This window comes from Corvus cornix, chromosome 1, assembly GCF_000738735.6.
Source record: "Corvus cornix cornix isolate S_Up_H32 chromosome 1, ASM73873v5, whole genome shotgun sequence".
NCBI classification, from domain to species: domain Eukaryota; kingdom Metazoa; phylum Chordata; class Aves; order Passeriformes; family Corvidae; genus Corvus; species Corvus cornix.
The window spans coordinates 41,322,557-41,338,737 of record NC_046332.1 but is presented as its reverse complement, the minus strand read 5'-3'; the positions used below and the strand labels follow the sequence as shown (position 1 = coordinate 41,338,737).

Sequence of the window (16,181 nt, the reverse complement as noted above, 5' to 3'; positions counted from 1 at the left end):
ACAGCTCCGACCCAGACTGCCCATCTATAGACTATCAGGAAGCAACAAATGTGGCTGGCAAGGACACACATCCTGCCTGGTGGGGCATCAGCAGCCCACATAGAACAGGTAACTAAAAGCATGACTGAATTTATGTATGATTAAAGCTTTTAGACTTGGTATATGTATCCAAGAAGACAGTTTTTAATTGTTTTACATCAGATCAGACAAGTACTTCAAACCATTAGAAATTACAGAATCCTGTATTTGGAGGTGACAAGAAACAGACTAAAAACTCTCATAAGTACTGGAAATTTGCATAATTAATATCTATATTCCATGATAAAGATTTTATATTAAAGACAACAGTAACATTAGAAATTTAAAAGCAATTGACTAAGAGTAGTACTGCTGATACAAACCCCAACACAGTTTTTTGCACCCATCAGTCTCACTGAGTCTCGAAACAACCCCCTCTTTCAGTTACAAACTGATGCTCATCTCCCAATTACAAAGAAAATGCTTGTGCACACAAAAATGCGTGGAATATTTTTTTGTTTGTGCAATATTGTTATGAAGAAAAGCAGAAGTATAATATATGGAGACATATAAAACTACCTCAGAAAAATCTATACATATTGATTCAGAAAGAGAATGTCCCTACTAAGAACCAAGGCATTCTGTAGTATATTGCTAAAGTTGTACTATAAATTTCATATTGCTATGCAAAAAAATATTTAAGTGCAGAAGGTTGAATTCTTTTGAGACAGGGACTTAGAATAATAAATTCTCTAGCAGCAGATTAAGCAACTCTTAGTCTCATCACATTAAAAGCTTTAAAAGAAATAATTTTAAAAGAATAACCACTTCAGCTTCATTTTCCTCACTATTTTGCACAAGCACTCTTCTCTTAACAATTTAATTAAAATAACTTCTACCTTTCAGAGAAGTAAAAAAAATATTGATGTTATTTGCCTGTTTTCTCTCTTGAGTATTCAGATACAGCAGAAATATGCATTATATATAACCTAGATTAAGCTAAGAGCTCTAATAGCTGATGGAAATGAATGCTAAACAATGGAAACCAGCGTACATAGGGTTGTACTTACAAACACTTAAGAAGCCAGAATTTAATTTAGTCAGAAAACTGTTTGCAGGTTGCTGCCTTCATGACTTTAGAAACTCAAGAAAAATAAAGCAAGGTATTTTCAGAAGCTCAAACAAAATAATAAATATGAAATAGGGAACTTTGGATAAGGAAGAGCAGCCAGGATATACTCCTACTATAAAGATGAGTTATTTTTATGAGGCCACATCATTGCTGGAAGACTGGGATGTCACTTTGTCAATCTATATGTCTACAACGAAACTACTCTGCATTCATAACATCAGAAGGCTCCAACCAACTTTTTTTTTAACTCTGTACCTTAAGCTCACATCTTTCATATAATCAAGTTCCATTACTTCCTTCAAATGTATAATCTGCTTTTTACTTTTACCTCCATAATGGACTCTCCTCTATCAAACTGACATCTACTATCATTTGATGTCCCTTCTGGTCTCCAGCTTCTAGTACAGAAAGCCATAGTTTTGTCTCTCCGTTCCATGTAGGTACTTTAGATAATTAACTGTGTCTTGACTCAGGATAATCAGCCACATTTAAGCAGTTGTATGAAGTCAATTATGCATACTCTTTCACTGCAGGCAGACTTTATAGCACTAATCAGACTACACTACAGATAACTACAACTAAGTCCTACATTTATTGACAAAAACTTTATATCTACTTATTTACTTTTCATATTAAGTTTGAGTAAAATACTTGGCGATTTTCTTCTCTAGCACTTACATTCTCTTGAAAAAGTTCAGGGTGCATTCCTCGTACAAAATGTAGAGCAAACATTAGCTGGTCAGCCTGAAATAAAAGCAGTAAAAATGTATCTATATCCTCAGCAAAAGTCACATTTCTGGTTCTTTTCTATAAGTAACATTTTGTTAAAAAACCACCTCTAATTCCATAGTAATGACTTAATGACATATCCTAATGTAAAATTGCTACCTACCTTTGCAACTTAGAGACAAAAACTAAGTCAAAGTGGGCCGTGGAGTGGAGGGCAAAGAGGAATTAGCATCAATCTGTGCAAGGCACTGAAGTTCTCATTCTATTGATAAACATGAACATCATACGGCACTGAGAACAAACCATACCATTTAACTCTTTCATCTTCTCAGACAAGGTCTGTCAGCAAATCCGTAACAAAACTGTGTATTAGGATGCTCCCTGGATGATCTAGTATCTAAAACTTGAACAAGAATTGTTTGGAAGAACGCTAACTGGCCCAGACTAAGCCTGTTTTGACAAATTAACAGGAAAGGTGGGCCAATTCCAATGCTCAGGTAAATTTCTTGGCACCACTTCATTTAGTAGTATACGTGAAGCCTATGTACACATAAATAATAACCACAGACAGACAAAATCATTCTTCCCAATTCCAACATGCTTCAAAAGGTATAAACTCATATCAGCTATACCTTTTATGAAGACACTAGTAAAGCCTCAGTGTCACAGAAGTCTTTAAAAAATTTCACGAATAAAAGGAAGAATTAGCAGTGAATTGTTGATGGTGTGAAGAGTTTATTTGTTCCCTCCATTACTGAACACAAGAGTAAGCTGCATGGACCATTAGTTTGAAGCGGTACAGCAACACCCTTTCAGTATTTTCTAAACTCCAATCTGATCACAGTTAAAATCTTTCCTACTAGAACTCTCTTCTCTGCCTTGCATTTGAACTCTCTACTCTTTTCTCACATATAAAAATAGCTGCCTTCCATATTCACAAGATATAATGACTTAGTGGAAGGCTTCACATACTCATGACTTCCAAGACAGACATCAAGTATTACGAGACTATTTCATGAGAATCCACGTGGACTTTGATAAACAAAACCGCTTAGAAATAACTGCTACCCCTATATCCACAATATAGCATTGCTAGATTGGGGGACGGGGGGAGGAGGTGGTGTGAAATTTTCAAGATCTCTCTGTTCTCACAGATCAAGCTACAGACTTTGATCTGATTTGTACTGCTCAAATCATATATGCAGATCTACTGTGCATTCTTCAGCCTGGTACTATGAGACAAACACCTCTCGTTATGACAGTTCCATTTGAAAGTAAAAATTAGAACTGAAAATGAAAGGCATATATTCCCTAGGTCTTCAGTAAGAAAGCAAGAAGTGAAAAGACACCAGATTGAAATAAAGAAGAAATACACTAAGAACATTATATGGAGGAAGAACAAGGAATAGACAGAAACAAACAAGATAGCAGGTAGATACTTGGGACAGGCTGTGAAAAGAAAAAGGAGAATATCACAGTGGAGGACTTTTAGAAACATAGAATCATCTAGGTTGGAAGAGATCTTTAAGATAATCAAGTCCACCCATCAACCTAACAAATCCACTTTTGTTTCCTTTTAAAAAAACCCAAACCAAAATACAAAAAAACCCCTAAATAATCACACCAAATCCTATATTCAGGAGTGCAAGAGATAAGAGCAAATGCAAAAAGAGTGCTCAGAAGACTGAGAAGCCCAGGACTGACTCTGAAGCCAGAATGAGGCAGAGAGGTAGAGCTCTGCGGAGAAATGAGCATCAGCAATATTAATTTGGTCATATCCCGATTTTTAGTCCTCCTCATTTAGAATGTTAAATATTGATAGTGTAATTTTTTGTATCTATTACACAATACTGCTTATTTAAAGTAGATCAAGTGTTGACTGCTGAAAGAATACTTCCAAACCCAGTGCACTGTATAAAAGCCAGAAAAAACACAATCTTACCTTAAACAAACAACGACAAACATATTCATACACTGTATGCTTCAGTGAGCCAATAAGCAACTTGATTCTTTCCTCAGTACTACTTGAATCCTAAAAAAGAAATTTCAGATTTCAAAAATTCATGTGGAAGTAAAAATCTTTTCATGTGCTTTGTTAATTTCAGCAAAATGACACAAATAATCTGGACTCTACGCGACACTAGTTCTAAAAACATACTAATAAATTCATCTGCAGCTATTAACGCACAGGTGATTAAATGCGAAGTTCATGCTGAAGTATTAAGAAATAAATATTTTGGCACTGAATATTTTGACTATGAACATGATACAACTTTGTGTTTAAGATGAAATACATCGGGAATGAGAAAACATTTTCTTCTCCTAACATCAATATCACTGAAATCTCATCATTTTCATGTGATAAAAAATTGCTTATGCATTTATTTACTACACTTGATACTACTAAACAAGTATGTTGATCTTAAGCATAGCTATGAAACTTCTGGTCAAATTTGGCCCAACTGAAATGAACATTGTAAAAAATACTAAGTGTACACTGTCCCTCAAAGCTCATAGACTGAAAGACTAATTCTAACAGGAAAAAATTTAAAAGATAGGACAAAAGAAGAAAGGGACTGGGTGTGTTACAGGTAGTATGAGTTCCTTTCTACCATACTGGAATTTGAATGATGAGTTTAAGGCAGGCACTTGGGCAACTGATTTGCCTAATACCTTTCCCATGTCTAATAAATCACTTGGCAAAAATGAAGAATTGGATAGAGGACAAGGAAAAAAGAAAGCAAGCAATGAAGGCAAAACCAGAAGTTGAGTTTGTTAAGATTATAGGCAGGAAGAAGAAAAATTATGAAGGAGTGTGAGAGTAAGAACAAGAAGTTAAAACCTCATGTTGTCGAAAAGAAGTAATAGGAGCTTCAAAGAGGGCAAGTTCACATAGTCAGAACTGTGTTCCTAGTAATGACTGGAGCTGAAGGAGAACTGTAATCACAGATGCCAGACTAAAGGTAAATCCAAAGGAAACATGATGAAAGGTTGGTGAATGACTTTCTAAGTAGAAACAAAGAAAAATACAAAGGATTTTGGAGATGCTGAATAAAAAGAAAATGCATTATTACTCAGTGTGGGTATTTAGATCTAAAGAGTGAGGTGACAAGGGATAAGACCATTCTTTGCTTCAATAAGAATATACTGGCCTAAGAATATAGAAGAATAAAAATTACATTTTAAACAGGAGAGGCTACAGACATGCTTACAAACGGTATAAAAGTAGATAAAGTTTTAGCCTTCCTCTGGGTAAATGAACCATGTAGAAAAATAGGTCTTTTCTTATTCTACCCCTTGTTGATAAAGCTACCTTTATTAGTATTTTAGATCATGAATTTATTTGAATAAAGCCTTCAGTAAAGTTATCATCAGCCTTTGTTTTCCTAATTCACCATAGACAAAGAGCAAGCCGGCAATCACAAAGAGTTGCTTTGCTTTCAGATGATACAGAAATTCTGATTTATATACAACATAAGATAATTTAAAAGTCCATGTGCCTGTATTCTGAACATCTAAGCACCACAGGTCAACATCACTACTTATTATACACTTAATCATCAGTTATTCTAAGTTTTTTTAAAAAAATGTCCAGAGTAACTAATAAATTCTAAGGATCAAAGCAGATGGATTCTTCTACAGCATTAGCAGCTTCAGGAGAAGAGAAAATACCTGCTCGCTTCGCAGAGCTCTTTGGAAAAGCCGCAGGAACGCCGCCAAACTAAAGCGGTACATATTATTAATTTTGGACAAGTCAGAGATAATGAAATACATTTTGCTGGCACTCTCAGCCAAAGGGAGATAGGCGTCCCTCTCCTGTGGAGAAAAACAACACACATATGAAAAAAGGAGGTGCATTACTGCCACCTACTGATTTTTGCATAAACATTTACTCCTCCTGCTGAGAAAACAATTCGTATGACTCCCAGTGCTTTAGAAAACTGAATCCTTTCCAAGCCTTCACATCGAGGGACCAGCACTCCAGACTTCAACACTGTCCTTAGATTTCAAAGTTGGAAGTAAACATTTTTAGCAAAAAATTCTTTAAATGACGAAGAACATGTTGGAAATTAATCCCTAGGGCACTAAGGTCTTCTCCCATCACAGAACACATCCCAAAATTCAATGGGAAATTTTAAGGTAAACAAATAGAACACAGAAGAAAACTCTGAAATCTGTCACAAAAAGAGGAGGATGTCAGATGAATAACATCACCCATGATCTAAACTGTTCCAATAGCAAGGGGCATACTAAGCAAAAACATCCTTATGAACTATAATGTTTGCAATAGTGGATGGCAAAAATAAAGTCAAAACCCAGGATTTGCCAAAATTCCTTTAATTCAAACTGGCAGACTTTAAACTGTGTAACTATTCAGCATATACAAAACAAAGCATTTTAATTACTGAAAATACTGCATGTATTTGCATATACCAAATATCATTTACTCAAAAAAAACCTAATTTAATATGTTACTCATCTTATAGCCCTGTGGATATATGTATCTTCTCTAGATAAAAGATGACTATTTTTAGCAGGAGAAAAACAGCACTTAAAGATTAAAATATTCTCCTACCTTATCAAGGAAACTCTGAAGTCTGGAAGATTCAGCCAGTGATTCTTGGATGAGTGCACTGCTTGCTTTAGTTTGATTCAAAGATTCAATCAGATCCTTATTTTCTAGTATATTGCCTTGTGATGTGGCAAGTGTCTGGAAAAAAGAAAGTAATCTATGCTACATTAAAAATAAAAAATCCTGTAAAGTAACCATTTTGGAAGCTGTCCATCTTTCTGACCTGTACATATGTCTGAATCACTGAATGCATCTCAACAGTACTAGAAAACAGGTGGTTACACCAAAAACTGAGATGTTTTTTAAAGAAGTATGGAAAATAAAGCTCAAGAACATACTCCAAAAATCCAGATTCTGAAACATAGGTCATCAGCAGGCTTTTGAGAATGATTTCTATGATCACAGTCTTAGGCACTAAAATCCCCATGGTAAATACACATTAGGGTATTTTTTTCTTGTGTTTAACTTCCTATTTATCCTGAAGTTGGCTACTTGTAACAACTTCCTGTACACAGTCATTCATAAATTCGTTTTCCTTCAAAAGCATTCCAATATCTCCTATACAATCTAGTTCTCATTTCCAACAGTGAATATTCACATTACAACAATTTAAATTTCATAATCAGAGATCACTTCAAAATCCTTGAGATTACCCCACAGTTTTCCTGAGTTCTCCTCATTAAATTAAGCAATTAAGCGATTAATTTCACTTCTAATTAGTAGGAAAAGCTTGAATAGTTCACTTATATTTAAAGGTTTTTTACTAACCTTCAGTAAATACGCATCAATACATTTATTTTAGTCAGACAGAAAATTGGCTGCCTGTCAGTCAAACCAGTTCTGAGCAGCCACCTGTAGGACAGCATTTTAGCATATCTGGAGGCAGAGATTCACCAGTTAGAGTAGTAGAATGCACTTGCTTCTCTACCTGAAACAAGTTTAGGACAAGATAACCTACTTTTTCGAAGAGTCCAATTAATCTATGAGGAATCATACTGTGAGCTATGAGACAGCAAGAGCACCAGTAAAAAACCAGTACAGTATTTCAGACGGAACGGCAACGTTGCTTTAAGACTAACTTAAATTTAGCTAGACCTCATCCAACATTGACTTCTTTGTTGACAGAGTCCATGTAGCACCTGCCAGTTTTCACTGAGCTTTAGGTTTCTTTCTTCAGGGTCAAAGAGCATCCTGATTGCAGCGCTAAGAAGAACAACCTTGCTGTTAGTACTTGGATGCTTTTTGTTGCAGACAGCTGCGGCATCAACTACTTCAGGTTTGTACCTGATAATTCAGATCGGACAAATGAAAAAGATTTTTGAGTTCCAGGATCGCAGAAAAAGTGTGTCCTAAAAAGTGAAATTGGTTTTGTTGCATCTCTGAACCCTCAGCTTCTGGTAGACAATAAGATGTTAAAATGGTCAAATCTGGATACGGAATTTTATTGGAGAGCAAGTTTCCCTCTTCCTGTAAGAGAAATCTGCCCCACCAGAGTTTTAAAAAAAGGCTGAGCTTAGTATTTGAGAATTAATAGGGAGTTCAATAGGGACTGTAAATGTGGAAATTCAAATCACATCAGATAATTATATGCAGAATTCTAAAACTGAGCTACTAATCATAGAATCATAAAATGGTTTGGGTTGGAAGAGACCATCTAGTGCCAACTCCCCTGCCATGGGTAGGGATGCCACTCACTACATCAGGTTTCTCAAAGCTCCATCCAAACTGGCCTTGAACACTTCCAGGGATGAGGCATCCACAAGTTCTCTGGGGAACCTGTTCCCAGAGGTTCCCAGAGGAGCTGGTGCCTTACCACCCTCACAGCAGAGAATTTCTTCATAGTGTCTAATCTAAACCTACCCTCTTGCAGGCTAAAAGCCATTCCCTTGTCTTGTCACTGCAAGTCCTAGTAATAAGTCCCTCTCCAGCTCTCTTGTGGGCCAGTGTAATGAATGGCCAGGCTAATCTGTAAAAACTGTTATCTTATGTTAATCCATTGCACTCAATACTGCAAAGTTCTGTGACTTAGCTTCAGACTGAGGGTTTTAAGGCACCAGGTCAATCTCCCTGCATCTCTGACCTTTCAGAAAGACAGAGGATTTGAGGATCCATTCCTACAAGCACGAAGTACAATTTATGTGAAATCCATGACAAGACACAGGCAAAAAATAAAACAATCCTTCCTTATAAGGTGAACAGCTGTTTCTGAGTATAAATACTTTCAATAAAATAAAAGGATGAACTGAAAATTGAGAATATTAATTTTAAATGCAAGACAGGGAATGTTTAACTGGAAAGAATATTACAGCTCATTGCTAATAAGAAACAATTGTGGAGGTTTAAAATTTTAGATGTCTCTCTCAGCAATCTTTCAATTTTGTAGTGGGAATTTTTTATTGTTTTCACAACACAGGATCATTTCTCAAGTTGAGAAAGAATCCTTTGACATGATTTACAAGTTTAAAAATCTGGTATTTTTTTCAACTCATAATTTCAGAATGAAATAGTATCATTTTTAATAAAGTTTCTCTTCTTGGTGTGTTAAAATTAATTAAATTTCTAATCAATCTAAATCAGCCTAAATCTAGTTCAACAAATTCATAAATTTAACTATGAAAATGCTTGATGTATTGAAATACTACAGTTTCATAACAGATGTACATTTTTATCTACTCTACTCTTCCAACAGGTGCAGGAAAATAATGCCTTTATTTTCTGTAATCAAAAATCCTGAGGGCTCATTATTCCAACACTCCCAGCATCTTCATTCAAACACATGCCAATGTGATCATTATCTTACTGGTCTAACAGATATACAAGAGGTAAATTTGTTTTACCTCCAAAAGAGAATCCTCAAGCTTAGCTAACTGTATCTTCTTATCTTCTTCCTGTTGTAACAGTTTTGTCTTCTGCTCTTCCAAATCAGGCTTTTCATGCTGAATCGTTAAAGCCAAAAGCTAAAAACAAAGAAAACAAAAACAAAGTTGGGGGGTTTTCTGCATTTCCACGTAAAGAGGGGTCAGTTGTCATGGATACATTGTATGATGCCAATTCTCTATCGCCAGAGGAAGGAGCAAATCCATGTGGTTATCTATGCTTCACATTTTCAATTATATCTTACTTATGAACATCCTATCTACCCCATTCTAAGCATCTTGTTAGTATAGAAAGCTTGTTTCCTACCAAATAAAGAGGGGATTTTCTTCCCTTAATTTATCTCCTTTTTCTTCCATTTGTATGTTACATTTTGATTTCTAGACTTTATAGAGAAAACCCCAAAACCTACTAGCATTTTAAAGGAAATAAAATACACAGTATTTTGGTTTCACTACATTTTTTCTGTACACAAAGTGTCTTGATGGTACCAGCATTACTCTCTAAGTAGGACACTGGAGAGCTGTAACAGAAATGTTTCCATGGTACCATAACTGCATCTTGAACAGAAAGCAAAGGCTTAGCAATTAATCTGTTGCAGCTGAAGTCAATGAGAACATTTTCATTTTCTCTACTGGACTCACTCCTTGGTTCCAAAGTACATAAAAATTTTACTATTTATATTTGTGAGCTAGAAAGTACCTCCATAACCATTAACACAAACTGCACTGGTTTATTCCAGATGCTGGATGCAGCTATGCATGTTCACTACTATACATACACTGGTTTTATTCTAAATGCCCACCTGTCCTCTTAAGCCACTTGCTGTTGTGGTAAAGTTTACTTCTGTAACAATTGAAGAAGCATCAGGTGGAATGAAGGGATTTGGGTTCCTTGTAGATAGAAAAAGACGGAACTCTTCATTATAATCAATCATTTTTTCACCTATTTGTACAGCATAACGGGGTCCTGTAAATAATAAATAGATGCTATACTCACTCTGATTGGAACATTCTAAAATTATCTGAAAACAATGGCATTTGTGTAATACTTTATGACCAATGGATCTAAATATATTTTACAGTATGTATTTATAAATTGATTGGAAAAAAATACAAATTCAAAAAATTTAAAGAACACATCCTAACCTGATTTTTACAGACAGAAAAGTAATAACGTAACACTACTACATGAAATTACATAGTAAGAATATTTAATACACCTGAGTAATTTAATTTTTCTTACCCAGAACACAAAGCATAAAAGACAAAAAATGCACTTGACATAAAAGTAATACTAATGACTTCTTGAAATCTTCAGACCATGAATAGGAGACAAAACACCACAGAAGATGACCTCGAGAATCCCCCTTTTGTATGAGTCTTGTCATAATTTAAACACATTCCTTTACCTTTAAACATTGGTCTACCACTCTATACTAGCCATTATTATACAATGGCTAATTAAGATGGTTCAATATTTACTGAAATGTCATCCAAACCCATGAGATTTCATCTCTGTATCTGTTATATGTTTGTAGAAGGTTGATGTTGTTGTATAATCATAATTCTATTAAGATACTATTTCTATGATAACTGTTATAGAGCAAATCTATGAAAGTAAAAATGATGGAATATCAGACAGTAGAATGAAAGAAAAATACCCCATCAAGAAATATCCCATAAATTTGTATTACTACAAATACATTTAATTTAATCATATTACGAAAGAAACAAGTGATTTATTAAATAACTAATGTCATGGTTTCAGTCTGTTTATACTCCTAATCTTTCTCAACATGCCTGTTACAGAATAAAACTACATGTATGCCCCCCCCCCCCCCTTCCATAACAGGTTTCCATTCTATCAGGGTTAGAAAATAATAGACTCAGACAATCCCATGATTAGAGTGAGATTTTGCCTCCTGATACTGAAAAAGAAATAAGAACAGAATTATAAGATGAAAAGTGAAAATTTCCATTACAGAAAACTTTCCAAGATGGCATACTTAGGTGCTTCTCTATTTTTAGCACTGAGTGCAGATCACAAATATAAATCTCTGGCCAAAACACTGGTAGAGATGAAAATCACATACCAATTTTGCCTCTATGCCAAAGATCAGTATAAATTTTAGGACTATGCTGTAAAAATGTTAAACAGAAAATGGAAGCTGTACAAAGACGAATTTACTGCAGTATATACATTCACATTTTTCTTAACATGTCATTCCAAGTAATGAAGAGATGTACAGTCATCACAAGCCAAATAATGCAGACAGGCCCCCACAGCCACATTTTGACAAAAAGAAGAAGTGCATGCTTGCTTGTAAAGTGATGGAAAAGGTTCAAATAGTGACCCATTCTTCCTTTTCCAATAGCAGCTCTCTAGTTTGGACCTGCACAGACCTGGAATTAACATAGCTCATTAACAAGCAAAAGAGGATGTCTGAGTGTTATGAGCAATTTTCCTGAAAAAACTGGTATATTTGAATTTAATCTGCTTTCTCCACAGTTCTGCAGACATAGTCATCTCTCATACTGTATCTCATCAGCTTTCCAAAATTCAGCAGAAGCTAGAGGGGCAAAAAAAAAATTGTTACAGTGCTCTACCTAACCCCCCCACAGACCCCTGAAATCACTGCTCTGGTGGTGTTCTTTCAATGAGAATAAACAAGCAAGCACATCTGTAATGGCAGGCTGATCTAGGCTGACTTTCTTCTCCCTAAACAGATCTTTCTGATATTGGAGATAAATGTAAGTAAGAATCCTATGGTTTTTGCATTTATTTTTAGTATGTACCTACATTTAAAAAATTACTGCTACCTCACACATCATTAGATCTCAATAGTAGATGAAATGACAGCAAAAAAAGTCTTGAGTTATTTTCAGTACCCAAAGTTCATACAGTAAATTACATGCATATGCTGTGGTATATGCTGAGAAATTATCACTTGAGGCAGAAATATTATTACAAAGGGTAATACAAATCTATTTTAATTACTGTAATTTGGAAAGTATTTAAAACACACATTGCTGTATTTTTTAATTCATCCAGTTCTCGTGATATAATTTCAAAATATGTAACATAATACAACAAAATTCATGCTGAGATACTTGCATAATTACTATTTATTTTTGCTAAACTTTCATCACAATTTTTCATACTAAAAAAAAATTTTTAAAGCAACTGAGTCCAAAGCAGTTATATAGACAGTTAGATAGAACACATTATCTGTCCAAACCAGAGATATTATATTGCAAAACTTAAATGTTGTGTTTTTTCCTTTTTCTTGCATTGGTTAAGGGACTCCTTTCACCAAATTCCACCATTTTGCTGATCTCTATGACCCTCCCCATTCCAAGGGCACATCAGGAACAGATTTGCGCGTCTTCTTTAGTTCCAGAGAAATGCAAGAGAAGCAGGAACACCAACATCCTAAACCTTTGATTTCTAATTGCACAAACAGCTGTGTAACTTCTGGTTTATTTAAGGCCCAAGTTTCCAATTAAAACTATGTGTCTGAAATCATCACTAGAAATTAACTTAAAATTTAAATTTTTAAGAGTCGATAAAAACACATTATTTTAATTTCAATTTAAAAAAGTTTTAAATACTTTTCAATATTTTTCCACTTACTAAATAAGAACGTATCTCCAACATATTTCATGCACTGAAGCATTAGCAGCAGGTTAATACTACAGAGGAAAACAACTACACAATATTCATGTTTTCAGAAAAATCAAGTTTTATATAAATAGATCTAAACTACAGAAGTTTTGAACAAGCATTTGCGAAGATCTTGGTGATTTACCTTGAGCAACAAGATCTTTTCTTAGCAATGGGTAAAGTACAGGCTCCACTCCATCCATTTCCTGTATAATAAGCGTTTTCCCAAATCTCACTGCCAGCTCAAGAGCAGTTAGGAAGTTGGTGTCCTAGGTAAATAAAAACATATTCCTTTGATTCATGCTTCTTTGAAAAACGTGAACACTTCAGAATGAGTAGGAAGGCACTACACCATATAGTCCAAATCTAAAAATCAGTAGTACAGATGAAAAATCCTACTACAGGCATATGATACTTCAGGGTTTAGCCATAAATGTTTAGTTGAAATAAATTTGATCTACTCAGCTACTGACATGCAGAAAACCTATCTAACATGCCTAGATCTTCAAGTGCCCCATCAGAAGAGAGCAGGTTCACCATCATGTCTGCCAGGTGCACCTGGAAGTCCTGGTCATATTTCAAATTTTAATATGTAGCTATGTCTCAAAACTGAACCAAGCACAGGATTCACATTATTAAGAGGTCTACATGCAGTCTTTTGTTGCAAACAGGTGTTTAAACATGCATGTGGTGCTTAAGATCTCATTAGTCAATACAGATCCTGGACAATATAGACAAGAGAGGCTAAAAGGTAATCAGGCAAACCAGCTAGCAGGAGAAACAATCAATTACCCAAAGATATATTATCTACTACCATCAGAGAGCATCTACAAGGGTTACACAGAGCTGTTGAAGCAATATTTGGAGGCCAGGTGGGGTTCAGTAAGGAACTTCTTAATAGCACCAGATGCCTGCCTACGTGTGCACAACTGAGCTGTGCCTCACTACTCAGGTAAACAGTTACAGGCACACAATGAATTTCAGGTACCTTAATCTCAAACTGAAATCAAACTTACTCTTTCCAATGTAGATAATACAACACAACAATCATAGGGAATTAAGTGTATATATACTCCTGAAATCCAGTGAATTGCAACCAAGTATACAAAAAACTTCTCTATTTGACAACCTTTTACTATCTTCCTCTCAGCAGGCAATATGACGTTCTCGGATAGCAGCACAAAGAAGCAAACATGTAGAAGGAATACCAGATGTTGACCTTCCAATTTTAAATAACCTCGAACTCTTTGAGAAATTATATGCTTCATAGAATATAAACTCATTTTTGGTGATTGCTATCACACACCTTTAAAACTACTCTGTAAAATTTGGAATAGAGAAAGCTCAAACAAAAAAGACCTAGAGTAAATACTGCACCTGTTGGTTAATAACTTCCAAACGTGATTCCTTCAAATGTGTCTTCAACCATTCAGTAGCCCGGAAAGAAGGGTCTATCAAAAATGGGCAAACTTTACTCTAGGGAAAAAGAAATACAAGTATATTTACTAAAATCTATTTTAGGAATAAAATTGAAATCCTTTTTTTTTATTTCCCCAAACTAATGGAATATATATTTTAAAAACTTTTTAAATTAACACACTGTTTAGAGAAACAATAACAGACGAGGAAACTTATGTCTTTCATTTTATCTCTCCATTAACAAAAGAGGAGAGCACCCAAATCCAAACTTAGATGTTTGTCCTGCTGAAGTTAGGCAATTCTTCACCTTCTTTTAAAAACAGGAGTCTATTCAACGAGTATAATCTACAGCTCCTGTTATTCACAGCTGCTTTTAAACTTAGAATTGTTAGTTTTCCATTTTCTTCCTCTGGTGGGCAAAGTTATGCCACTTCTGGGTTTGGACCTCAATGCATTTTAGAAACAATCATGAATACAAGTATTTTGCAGGCACAAAGCTACACTCAACTCTGTCCAGTACATCCATGTCTGTCTTGTGCTGAGGATCACACTACTGGACCCAGGAGTCCAGGTGCAGCCTCATCAGCGCCGAGTGAAGGCGAGGGATCACCTCCCTTGACCTGCTGCCAATACTTGGCCTAAAGCTGTCCAGGATACCACCAGGACACCAAGGAGAAGTCAAGGGCCCATTACTGGCTCATGAACAACCTGGTGTCCACCAGGACCACCAGGTCCTTTTCTGCAAATCTGCTTTGCAACTGGTTGGTCCTCAGCACATGTTGGTACATGGGGTTGTTACTACCCAGGTGCAGGACTGTGTAATTCCTCTTCCTGAACTTCAGGAGGTTCCTGTCAGCCCATTTCTCCAGTCTGTCAAGGACTCTCTGAGTTTCAACTTTAACCTCTTGTGTATCAGAGACTCAGTCATAGAATGGCTTGGATTGGAAAGTCCCTTAAACATGGTGAAGTTCCAACCCCCCTGCCATGGGCAGAGATGCTACTCACTAGATCAGGTTGCCCATGGTCCCATCCAACCTGATCTTGAGCACTTCCAGGGAAGGGGCATCCACAGCTTCTCTGGGCAACCTGTGCCAGTGCCTCAGTACACTCTAAGTAAAGAATTTTTACTTAACATCTTATCTAAATCTTTCCTTGTTTAGTTTATAACCATTCTCCCTTGTCCTCTTATTATCTACCCATGTAAAGACTTGTTCTTCCTCTTTTTTGTAAGTCCTCTTTAAGTACTGAAAGGCCGCAGTGAGGTGTCCCTGCAGCCTTCTCTTCTCCAGGCTGCACAACCCCAGCTCTCTCAGCCTATCCTCAGAGCAGATGTGCTCCAGCCCTCGGATCATCTTGGTGTATCAGCCATGTCTCCCAGTTTTGTGTCAGCAAACTTGCTGAAGGTTTAAGCATGTATTTTCAACAATTCTCTGGTTCAGTCTGAGAGAAAAGCATTTCCAAGTTTGGGACTTTTTTTTAGATTGAGTTCCAGTATTCCAAACTGAGTAACTACAGAGATCTCAAATTGAAAGACAGGGGAACATAACCAGTATTCAAGCACCAAAACATGATGAACACAAGAGGCTGAGAACTCTACTGTAGATCACATTGATAAAATACCATTTTCAGCTTTATAAGGATGCTGAAAAAAACTGTACACAAAGAAAATTATTTGAGCTGAGGGAGTGCTTCAAAAAGCTCTTTTTACACTGTGAAATTTTTAAGAGCTCAATCTACTCAACTAATGAAAAAAATGAAAATAAGATTTTA

General features: G+C 35.8%; 1 protein-coding gene across 4 annotated transcripts in view; it reads right to left on the bottom strand.

Moving 5' to 3' along the window:
- The window catches only part of DYNC2H1 (dynein cytoplasmic 2 heavy chain 1), a 155,707-nt gene that overhangs the window by 77,240 nt on the left and 62,286 nt on the right, over positions 1 to 16,181 (bottom strand). For all 4 annotated transcript variants that reach the window (XM_039563949.1, XM_039563944.1, XM_039563927.1 and 1 more), the window contains exons 64-71: positions 14,370 to 14,468; positions 13,138 to 13,261; positions 10,132 to 10,295; positions 9,290 to 9,409; positions 6,456 to 6,590; positions 5,552 to 5,695; positions 3,822 to 3,911; positions 1,829 to 1,894 (exon numbers count right to left, since the gene is read on the bottom strand). In XM_039563949.1, the coding sequence (XP_039419883.1) occupies positions 1,829 to 1,894; positions 3,822 to 3,911; positions 5,552 to 5,695; positions 6,456 to 6,590; positions 9,290 to 9,409; positions 10,132 to 10,295; positions 13,138 to 13,261; positions 14,370 to 14,468 (942 nt within the window). The remainder of the gene's footprint in view (positions 1 to 1,828; positions 1,895 to 3,821; positions 3,912 to 5,551; positions 5,696 to 6,455; positions 6,591 to 9,289; positions 9,410 to 10,131; positions 10,296 to 13,137; positions 13,262 to 14,369; positions 14,469 to 16,181) is intronic.